Here is a 12,093-nt window from a genome sequence, read left to right on the forward strand (position 1 = left end):
TTCAAATGTAAGGAACTGCTGCTATAGAGTCCTTGACTTCAGTACTGACAAGGCGATGAGATGTGCCCTTTGCTATGAGGATAGGTTAGTTCAGTCACTGAGCACTTTGGAGATGAGGGCATTGCCTCCTGTGCTCCCACACACTTTCCTCTGGAGTAGCTGGTGGCAGGGGAGAAGCTACTGTTGAGAGAGTACAGAATCTGAGTGGTTCTTAGCCACCTTCCTGGGGCAGGTGTGGGAGCAGAGGATGCTTTGTACCATCCTTACATACTATTATAGCCATCAGGTCCTCTCTGTGAATGCTCAAAGAGTTAGTACACTGTATTTCTTGCTGATACAGAACTGTTTGAATTGGTATGCTTAGAAAATGTGAACTTACTTAAGGCCAGATGTACACATTTACTAAACATTTATTTATTTATGTCAATAAATAGTTGTCAATAAATAAAACAGAGCCCTTATTAAGTCTTAATACATTTACTTAACAATTTTGCATAGCACCCTGCAAACATTTTCAGCTAATATTGCAAGTTCCTGTTATGTTTGGTGTGAGCTTGCTGTAAATTAGAATTCAAATTTCCCAACATGATAATGACCAACACTCCCCCCCCGCTCCCCCCTTTCTGGTTAATTTGTGTTCTCTGCTAATGTTCATAAATCAAAACACAAGAGCCTAGATTTGGGAAGGGAGGCTGAAACTCATATTGTGTCCTTTCTAAAGCAGTAACTGAAGTAGACACTCCCTGGTGTGCCTATTTCTGTCACATCTTCATGGTTTAACTGTACTTCTGCCACCTTGGACAACCAAATGCAAGGAAGATCAGAAATAGAAAGCTGACATGTTTTTGCTTCAGGGTCATTGTAACAGCAGGAGTTCTGGGAGAAGTCCAGTGAAGCTGCCTAATGAATCTCAGTGGAAGTGTACTAGGTAGGATGCTTCAGCATTTCTTTTTCTTCTCTTCCCCTCCATTTGCCAACACATTAATCCCCAGGAATTTAATTTTTTCTTTTTTTTTTCATTGATTTCAATGTTGGGAAACAAAACTGGGTTTAAATTTGCTATTGTCTTCTCTGCTTTGATGTTGACTCTGTTGTTTAACATACTAGTGATTCAGTATTCTTGCTTCCTAATAGATGTAATGATGTTGAATTATCTCAAATGTGTTGTGAGATGTTGAATTATTATGAATAGTAGGTTGGACAAAAAGTGCCGGTAGCTCTTTTCCATGCACAGTTTTATGTGCTATTAAGTTTCGCAAGTTCCCTGTAATACTCTATTGATACTCTAACAGTGTGTGATATGCCTCATGGTTTGTGAGACCATAAACGGCAAGCGTATTGAAGAGCCTGTTGGCAATGATCACAAAATCAGTCCATAGGATGTGAAAGTAATTGTTTGGCTGGACTGCAAATATACAAGAAACTACTATGGACAGGAATCAGATTTAACCAATAGGAAAACAAGATTTCCACACAAACACGTTAACATGGATAGATCCTGCACCGCTGAAACACGAGCAGCCTTAGCACTCCGTTTAATCATGGTTTTATTTTGGTTTGTAGTAATGGCTCCTGGCATTCCAATTGCTCCCCGTCATTTCTGTTTGCTAGGCGTCTCTTGCCTTTGTATCAGAGAGTACGGCCGGCACTGAAGTCAGGCAGATTTCAGCCCTGTCATAGGGACCTGGCTAACACTCGTGTTGATGTGCACAGCAGAATGTCACACAGCTCATGCTGCTGTGGTTAGCTTGGCTCTGCAAGAGTGACTGACTTGTCAGAGATTCATTAAAGAACGTGTAAGCTTTAAACTATGGAAATGTGAGCATCAGGAAAACCTTACTGTCAGTCAGGAAAACCATCAGGCTCTGATGGTCATGGAAAGCTGTCAGTCCAGAGGGGGTTGGTTTTATATGATCAATCCTGAACAGTAATGTACAAAACATCTAACTACGATCTGTTAGTGTCAGACTGCTTAAGAGGGTTTTTCAGTGATCTCTATGCAGGGAAGATGAAACAGTTCGCATTGTATAAAAATCTGTATTTGAGATAGATAAGCAGTCCCTTTTCCTTTGGCCACCTGCTTTTTAGCAGAGAAGTGGGGGGATTGTTCATTCAACTATGCAAGCAAGGAGGAATTAAACAATTCCTCAGTTTTGTGATTTCTGTCACCTTTACCTATGTAGTATTGGAAAGGATACACAAGCCCTTGCCATGGTGAACTGCAATATTCCACCTCTGTCTGCAAGCGCCCTGCTTCTGTGTCACGTGTTGCAGATGATTTAACTCAACGTTATTGCTCTCACATGGCAGCTTTTTAGGAATACAAATAGCCCCCAGATATCTGAACACTACTGAGAGAATATTATTCTCTCCAGATCCCCCAGGACTTGCATGTATCTAGACACAAGTGTGGTTCCACAAGTGTGCTGGCACGGGCCATGCGCTGATGAAGTGGCAGGCACATTCCCACTGCAGCCACAGCCCAGCAAGGTTCCACTCATGTCGGTTTCCTGTGCCCTGAATGCAAAAAGCTGACTCTGAGTGTGGCCCATCCCATGGCTTGGCAGAGCAGCCATTCCCCAGGGTGTCTGCAGTGTTTCATTAAAGGATTCATTAAAGAATCCTGTGCATGTTCTACCCTGGGACATGTGAACTGTAACCTGTGGAAGTGTTAGCATCAGGAAAAGCTTATCAAATCTCTAACAGAAATCGCTGCATGAACTTGCTGTGCATGGTGCTCCATGCAGCACGGCCTCAGAAGAACTATTGCGGTGATGTGTTTCTGTCTGTATCTTGGACAGACATGTATGTCACGCAGTGAAGGCTGTTATACGTTTTATGTTAAAACTCGGGGAAAAGACTTGAAATTACTCTTAAAAAAACCCCCGTTTCTAAGATAGGAGAAGACATCTGTAATTCTCCAGGACAGTGTAAGGTTGCCTGATGCTGCACACCACTGCCTTCATCGAACTGGTGAGCTTTCCACTCGGTACTGGTCATTTCTTTGCTATTGTAAAAGGCTTCACCGACACGTGCGGCGCCGGACGCGCACCACTGGCCGGGCTGCAGCCCTGCCCCGAGCTGCCCCCGCTGCGGCGGGCAGGCCCAGCGCACCCCCGCGGCACCGCTGGAACGGGTCACCGGGGCTCGGCGGCGGCCGCTGGTCCTGCAGAGCGATTCCCCCGCGCTGGGCTCTTCACCCTCACGCCACCGCCACCCATGGCTGTGCGGGGAGCGCTGCGGACCCTGCGGGCCACGGCCCCGCCACCTGCGGCTCAACGGAGGCCTCGCGCCGCTCCCGCCGCCGCGCGCACCACCCCCGGCCCCGCCCTCGCCCGCCCGCTCGCGGCGCGGCGCTGCGCGCGCGCGGCCGCCCTCTAAAGGCAGTCGTGAGGCGGCGGTGCCCGCGCCGTGAGGGGACGGCAGCGCCTCCCGCCGCGGCCGGCAGTGAGGCTGCGACCGAGCCCTGCTGCGGACCGCTCCGCACGCTCCTCGCCCCGGCCTCGCCTTCCCCTCGCCCGGCCAGATGATGAACTTTCTGCGGCGCAGGCTCTCGGACAGCAGCTTCATCGCCAACCTGCCCAATGGCTACATGACCGACCTGCAGCGGCCGGAGCCGCAGCAGCCGCCCCCGCCGCCTCCCTCAGCATCTTCGGCCCCTGCCTCTGCTTCCCCGGCCGCCGAGCGCCGGCAGCCGGCGCCCCCCCAGCAGCCGCCGCAGCAGCAGCCGCCGCCGCAGCAGTCCACGGGCAGCAGCTTCTTCAGCTCCCTGTCCAACGCCGTGAAGCAGACGGCGGCCTCGGCCGGGCTGGTGGATGCCTCCTCCGCCGTCTCCTCGGTTACCGGCAGAAAGTTCAAGGTGCTCCTGGTCATCGACGAGCCGCACACGGACTGGTAGGTGCCCCCGCGCCGCTGCATGCCCCGCTGCGTCCTCCTCCTTCCCCCATCCTTCCCCTCCCTCGCACTGCGGTCCCTCTGTCCGCCGGCCCAGGGCTCCCTTCTCCGCGGGTGACGGTCGGTGCCCGCCGCCCAGCCTCGCTGAGGCGGCAGCCGAGGGCTGAGGCGAAGCGTTCCTGACTGGAGGATGGAGCGAAAACCGGCAAGCGCTGGAGCGCCTGACTGGGGAAGAAAAACGTTTTCTGTCAAAACGCTAAATGAAACACATCCACCGCCCCCCAAAACCCCATATCCTGTGTTCTCTGGCGAATTAAGCAACTCATGTATAGGTGCAGGTAGGATTTAGGTGTCCTAGGCACGAATTTCCTTGTGGAACTGCGTGTGGTTGTAGCGTTGCATATATTAATTCATACTGATGAGCGGGCTTGTTTTCATGCAGATCCCACTGCTTCTGTTGCAGCATCTAAAATGCGCGGTTGGGTGAAGGTCCTTCAGGATATTGAGGGCCAGCCCTCAGTTTCACCTTAGCCCTGCGAATTAGCGCCGTTAGGTTAATTAACATCGCAGGTTTTGGTCGGTATGTGCGTTGTGGAGGATGTTTTGCTTCCACCAGCACCATCAAAACTGTGATTTACAGAAACATAAAACTTGTATGTCAGCTCATTCCTTCCTGTGCTACCCGCAGGAGAGGTTACACCTGTTTTAGTCCTGTTTGTCACATTCGGTTCTGGTGGGGCTGTGTTGCACACGAAGAATGAGTACCTACTCACTCACTCGTTTCCCTATAGCGTGTGTTTTCACGTTAAGATGTGAATCGTCTTATCTGCTGTTGCTAATTACAGCTCTTAATAGCGCCACAAAATAATAGAGTAAAACAAGTATGTTTTATACCACTGACATCATGCAGTAATGGATTTTGGGTTTGTGATTTTATTGTCTTAGATTTACAGCCTTCCTGTCTAGATGGACTTGTGCAGTTTGATTTGATACAATTTGCTTTGAAATGGTACTTCAGTAAAATACGCGAGACAAAAATGTAAGCCTTTATAGTGAATATTATATTAATGCTAAGATAACATCTGTGTGGGTGGTTTTTGTGGTTTTTTTCTCCTGTGTTTCGTTTTGTGGTTATTTTTTTGTATGCGTTTTTTCTTTTTATGGGGGGAAAAAAGGTGGTTGTATGTGCTGGCTTAAGACAGCCTCTGTGCCTACGTCATGGAGATGCATTCATGGACACTGCTCACTGCCTTGCAGATACAGCTGTTTATTTAATACTTTACAGCACACAGAGATCTGCTGCGTAAATTAAGAACTGTACATGTCCATAAAGTTTGCTTCTGGTAGCATTTTTCAATGCTGCTTGAAGCCATCCTGTGTATTGTAAATGCAGCATGTTTTATGTTCTTGGTAAAGGCACTCAACATTAGTCTGTCGGCAGTAGCAAAGCTTTTCAACCTCTGCATGGTGAATGCTGCCAGCAGCATTCCAGGTGGGAGACTAGGTGCAGACATAAATACATGCAAGTTACTTATGCCTGGTGCTGCTGCTTTTTTAATGGGTGTTTTCTTTTTTCCCCTTATTTCTCATAGTACCTGACATGGATATGTAGTTGTTCTGGAAAGAACAGTTTGTTGTTGTACTGGCTCTTTCCCTTCCAAAAAGCTGATCATAAAGATTTTAAAATGATTTCTCAAAAACATATGTATGTGTATTCTGATAACACATGCAGAAAAGTTTGTTTCATACCTTTGGAGGTACAGCTCTCCATACTGACATGAACTGAACTGCTGTAGAATTTGACTATATAAGCTAACATGGAATATGTATGATCATTTGAGAAAGAAGAAGATTGGAGTGGCGGGAGATGTATTGGAAAGGCCTGATGGCACCACAGTAGCTGCCCTGCCTGGTATGATGCACTGACGTATGGTTTAGCAAGATGAGGTATGTAGAACTGCTGTCATGTGATGCACTAACCAAAGCCTGTCAGTAACGAGAAAACCAGTACTGGGTAAATCTTGTAGAGCCTTCTGAGAAACAATTCCAGTTGGTTTACGTTAATCCTGAGATCATGTGCTGGGTGCTGGTTTTCGTAAGATTTTGAGCTGCACTGTGTTTGGCTTAAAATGAGAATGTGCGCATTGCGTTTGGATTTTGCAGTTTCAATAGAAATCAAAGAATTTCAGTCAGGATCACACTGAAATCCTGCTAATTCAGTATCCCTTTTTCAGCAAGGGCCAGAGGAAGCATTAGGCACAGTTTTCTGTCAGCAGAGGATACTGCCTCTTACCTCTAGCAGCAGAAGGAAAATATTTTATTCCTATCAGAGGTTGACTCATACTTCAAGTCTGAGATTTAGTAACCCAAAATCATTATTGTCACTAATAGAATACCATATTGGAATTCTGCATATAAATAGAGGCTCAGTTGCTTGCATTTTTTAATCTTGATCTCAGTGACTTTTTTTCATCATTTTCTTGCCCAAAGAAGTCCTATTATGAGCTTTAAAATTCTCATTCTTAGCTTCTTTACTTTTGTGGCATAGGGCAGGGAAGAATGGAAGAATTAACTTATCTGTACTAATTGGTGTGTTTTTACGACGTTATATTATCTGACCTCTCAAGGAAAGAGAGCAAATGCAGTTGTCGTGTTCAACCATCCTCCTTTCTCCAGTGGCACTAAAGATGTGCTAGAGCTGTGAAAGACAATTATTTTCTTACATGTTCTTTGGGAACTTGCAGCTGTGTAGATGAGAGAGATCTCTTAAGGGCTTCTACTGAAGGCAGGACTGCAAAATAAGCTGGTACCAAAGACTTTCTACTAGCAAGTAGCTTTATACATGCCTCAGTGGCAAGTGACAGATAAAAATGAAAAGAGGTGGAAGCTTGTAGTCAGCTGTCAGAGACAAATCCATGCAAGTGGCTTTCTTTGGTTCTGGTTCTCATGGGGTACTTCATACAACAAATGATCCTTTGATGCAACAACTAGTGATCCTTTTCACCTGTTATCTTTGAGACCTTTTGTCGTTCCACAATACAACCATAAAGAAGGGGTGACCTGTAACGCAAATGCTCTTCAGATGGAGTGTGCTATTAATCTCTATGAAGGCATTTGAAAAGCTAATTCTGTTTTCTGGCCTATTCCTTACACATTTTAATGTCACGTTCTTCTCATCTGCAACTGTGTGCTGAACAGACATTTTTCAATACCTTCATGTTGTCCAGAAACCCTCTTCTGACTTGCCACATCCAGTTCCAGAGTGGAAAATGGTGTGATTCGTGAGTGTTTCGTGGACCTGCTGGGGAGGGGAAATACTGAAGAACCACTTGTTAGGTTTAATAATGATTTTGTGTGATAGACTTCAATGGTATCTTTGTTGGTATCTTTACAAATGGAGGAAACTAAGAAGTAAAAGCCTTTTTTCAAGGTCATTCAAGAAGCTAGTGACAGAACTAAATTAAAGCCTAGGCAGCTTGCTTAACCTTTTCTTTTAACTGACCTTTCCTGGCTACTGGTTTGCATTAAGTGTCCAAAATTTTCAGCTAGGTAGGTTTATTTTCAAATGTATTTGATTTCTTCAGGAAATAACCATTTTGTTTGGTGTTCAGCACTTAGCAAGCGATTAGAGACCAGGCATCAATGGCAAGGTGTCAGAGTGCTGTGTATCTGGATTATCATCTTTATTAAAAGCTTATGTGTAATATTTAGAAAGCTGTTTCAATATTGAAAATTAATTATTGCTTAGTCTCTCTTGTGCTTTAAAGCTTGAATATGTGACTTGTTGGCAGCAAAGACGAAACTATAAAAAGACTCAAGTTGGAAAATTTTATTCTTGTAATTTTTAAGCCCTGATCTTGTTACAAATATTGGTACCTTTTTTCCCCAGAGAATGATTCATTTCTTGTAATGTTTACTGCCTTAGTAGTTAGTCATCTTGTGATAGGCTCAAAAGGTAACTTCCAAATGGCTGGGACAAATGCTATATGAAGAGCAAACTTTCTGGTGTAAAATCACTGAGTCATATATGGGCAAACATTGCTCATCATAAATGTTTTTAATATGAATGCTGTTGGCATAGTGCAGAAAAATGCTGGTTTATGATCCAGACACTCATAGAATTGAGCAGAATGGGTTTCTTGTTTTGTTTAGGTGCTGGAGTTTTTTGTGTGTGTTTACCAGAAGGTGGAAACCAGTTTGAATTTAAAGTGTGTGTGGTTGTTTTGTGTTTTTTGGTTGGTAACTACCAAACAACTTGCATGCTACAATGAAAATACATCACGGTTTTCCTGTTCAGTGGGATGGTTCACTTGTGTATAACTAAAGAGCATTTCCCAAGTCCAGTTGAACTAAAATCTAATTTATCTTATTTGTTAGTAATGTGTTGATCTGATAACTGTAGTTGCTATTGTGTTCAGTGGGAGTCTTCAGATTGCAAGTTCTCCAGTTTGGATGGTGTGCTTAGATTTTTGTAATGCCTAAATGAGGGTGCCTGCTTTGTGTGTGCTCTCATCCTCTGGGAATAAGTGTCCTGGAGGACAGCGTTCCTGCTAGCCCCGTGGTATTGCAGAGAACCCTACAGGGTGTAAAGCCATGCTGTAGAATGGGGAGGGAAATGCCGTGCATGGGCAAATGTGGAACTAGAAGTGAGTGGGCAGCAGGAGAGGACTGGAAGGATCCCTTGGCACTCGTGTAGGGGCTGATGGGGGGAGTTCTTGAAAGCAAGTCAAGGTAGGGGACAGCTGTGTTGCAGAGGTATAAGGAGACTGATTTTTGAAAGGTCTAAGCTCAGAAGACTGACCAAAGGCCAGCTGCCTTCAGGCAATGAGTGCAAGGAAGAAGTAATCTTATCATTATGTGTTTGTTATATAGGAAGAAAAGGCATATAGTAAGTTGCTTTTACTAATTTTAATTAAAAACTGCCTTGCCTTTTGCAACAAGAAACTCAGGGGAAAAGTAACCTTGCCCTTGGTACAACAGCCTAACCTTTTAAGGAGGCAATAGATTCCTTAAAACCCCTGAAATAGAGCAAGAGTTGATTAACATCTTTGGTTTCTCTCTATTTCTTGTTTCATATGAAAACTTCACATTTCAAAATTATCTTTGTGAGAAGCTTCATCTGAATTGTAAACAACAAACAAAAAAGGGACTAGGTGGCAGTCTAGTGGTCTAAGTTCTAGCTGTGGCCTTTTGACTGATGAGTTCCAGTGCTTCAGAAAGGAACTGGCAACCAGATTGTATACAAAGACCGTATGTGCTTAGACAGCTTCTTACAACCAGGTAATTAGATCAGCACTACTTCCCAGCACGCATTACAGCTTTCAACTCTGCATTAAGGGCTCTCCATTTTTGCAATCAAAATAGAAACATAATTAAGGGAGGGATGCAGGCATGAGCAGGAGCTGTGTGAGCAGCACTGCTCTGCTGCCTGGCAGGATGTGCTGGGACATGCAGGTGAAACAACTGAGTTTCTGCAGAACTTATTTTGTATTCTGTCTCCTCATCAAGTGTGAGCAAGTGAATGTGGGTTTTTAAAGGGTAGAAGCATGGCTCGTTGAGCAGTGTGTTATTTGTTCTTTGCCCATGTTTTAAATATGAAGCCCATGCTGGGCAGGGACTTGGGCACAAGGACAGGCAGCTGAGCTAACTGAAGTACATAATGTGCATGTGTGGCATGCAGCGATCTCGTGCAAGTTGTATTTCACATCTGTTCTCCGCAATGTCCAGCTGACACAATGCTGCACCAGACTGTGTGTGCTAGTATGTTAAGATGATGTAGGAAGAAATTGCAGAGTTTTTTCTGTTTATCTCCAATTCTGTCATATAGTACTTGACTATATTAGTATAAATAGCAAAACACAGTCCAGATGGAGATAACCTTTTTGACTGCACCTATAGCTCCATCACCTATAGCTCCATCACCTATAGCTCCATCACCTATAGCTCCATCACCTATAGCTCCATCACCTATAGCTCCATCACCTATAGCTCCATCACCTATAGCTCCATCACCTAGAAAAATGATTTTAGGGGAAAACGCTTTGTTCTCCATACTCTGTATTTTGCTCTATCTAAACAAGCTGTTACCTGTTCTAATGTTATTTTGGACAGCCTGGTGTATGGACAGCTCGGAGTGACTACAAATTTGGACAGATTATATCTGGTGTCATTCCCTGTCCCCTGTGTACAGAATCGAAGGGAATCTTTTGGGGTTTTGTCCACTTCTTTGTCTCTGAAGAGATCACAGAAACTTCTCTGAAGCTTAATGAAACCTATGGTAACATGTTTTAGTTAACTGGGTTTACCAATGTTTTCTCCTAAAGTTTACCTTAATAGAAAGGAAAAGGAAAAGTTAGCAAGGAAATAATGGATTTTAGGTAGGTATATTTCAAAGTTACAAGACTGAAGTGAGAGGTAAAAGGAATAATAAATTGCTTTGTATACTTTAGACTCAAAATAAGAAATTCTCCTTAGAATCCTTTCAGAATTTGATAATGGTTTGTCAGGAGCAAATTGTAATCTGTTGAGACAGGAACAGTATGCAACAAAAGGTTGTTAAAAACTACATTATTAGACTTCTTGTCTTGAGAAAGCATGTTGAGAGGACTTGCCATGTTTTGAGCTGTACCTGTTTGAAATGGATGCTGCTTGCCATTTGTAACCACTACAGGTTGCTGCAAGACTGTTTTTACTGAAACCATGTTTCTCCAAGAAATTAACGCTAAATATTCTCAGAATAACAATATATTCTTTTAGTGACTTTACTGTAAGCATTCTTAGTGCCTAGCTCTTAGTAGTACCATGCAGTAGTCACGCACAGCAGTCTTCATGCAGTGTCATGCAATTTTATCACCTTTAGCTCTTCAGCCAGCCTACCCACTGTGAATGCTCTAAACTACAGGAATCTGGGCTTAATGTAATTGAAATAGGCTGATGGTTTGTGGTTTTACACATTTTTAGAATAGTTGCATTGCAGTCTGCATTAAAAAATGTGTTAAGGCTAGTGAAAGTGCTTTTTGGAGTATAAAACTGTGACTGAAGAAGGGAAGGACAAACATAGGATGTCAGACTTGGATACAGAAAAAGGATTCTAGACTCAGCTGTATGAACACATCACCAAAAGGTAATTACAAGTAGGTGGAAAAGGTGCAAAGAATTGAAAAGAGGAAATTGGCAAAAAGCTATGTTGAAAATGACAAAAAGTGAAGCAATGCATTGTCAAGTAAAAAAGGTTACCTGAATTATGATAGTGCTTCCAATGACGAGGCTACTTGCTTGTGGAGTGAAAAAATGTGCAGTGAGGTTATAAGACTTCTAAGATGCTATAGGGGGAGGACAGCATTGTGTCTTGGTCTAGAGTGCAAAATGCTTGCATTAGTGCACTGCTGCTTTTGCTAATTACATAGCTTTATCTGTGCTGAGTAAAATCTGCCTTCTCAAAGGAAAGCTGATATGCATTTTGACAGTCAGCTGGAGGAGAGTAATGGTGGGAGTTCATGCTAACGTGAACTGTAGTCTAGTTTAAGCTTTTGCAAGCATTGTAAAGGCTTTGTCAGTTTTACTATACCTGCTCTCACCACCTCTGTGTGTCGCTACCTGGCTGAAACAGAAATATTAATGATCTCTTGTTGACAAATACATTGATTCCTAAGAAAAAATTGTTGATTAAGGTCAGATCCTTGTTTCTGTGTTTGCAACCAAAAGTAGTAGGAGTGTTTAATTGAGGAAATACTGAGTCTTAAATCTAAGGAGGCTGTTTCTGGTTTCCTGTAGAGCTGTAGTGTCTAAAGCAGAACAGGGCTAGCCCTTGGCAGTACCTATGACTGGGGACCTGTGTTCCGCAGGAGTGTGGGATGTCTGGGGCTTGTGCTGTGACTGTGACAAGCTGATCAGGGCTGCCAGAGTACACCTGCTTGCTCTGCTCATTTCTGAGTTGCAGATGTTGGTGGATTCATTTAATGAATGGATTGGAGACCCTGCTCAAGAACATGGAACTTCAGGGTTTGAAGAACCTTTCTATTTTTATTGCATGCTGCAGGTATCTTTATCCTTCTTCCTGTGTATCTGTGGTTGAAGTAGGTTGAAGACACATAGGATGTCAGAGTGTTGTTGCTGAGGAGGAGTGTCAGCAATATTCTCTTCATTATTTTTACCTATAAACACCTGTTTTTGCTTGGAATTGGTCTGTTTTTATAAGTT

At 43.8% G+C, this 12,093-nt stretch overlaps 1 protein-coding gene across 1 annotated transcript in view; it reads left to right on the forward strand.

Annotated features, from left to right (window-relative positions):
- Positions 1–3,526: 3,526 nt before the first annotated feature.
- SYN2 (synapsin II) overlaps positions 3,527–12,093 on the forward strand; it is a gene marked incomplete at both ends in the record, with an annotated part of 176,368 nt that continues 167,801 nt past the window's right edge. Inside the window, one exon of the mRNA XM_080625308.1 lies at positions 3,527–3,894. Within this exon, the coding sequence (XP_080481434.1) occupies positions 3,527–3,894 (368 nt within the window). The remainder of the gene's footprint in view (positions 3,895–12,093) is intronic.

Source organism: Psittacula echo, assembly GCF_963264785.1.
Source record: "Psittacula echo genome assembly, chromosome: 9".
NCBI classification, from domain to species: domain Eukaryota; kingdom Metazoa; phylum Chordata; class Aves; order Psittaciformes; family Psittacidae; genus Psittacula; species Psittacula echo.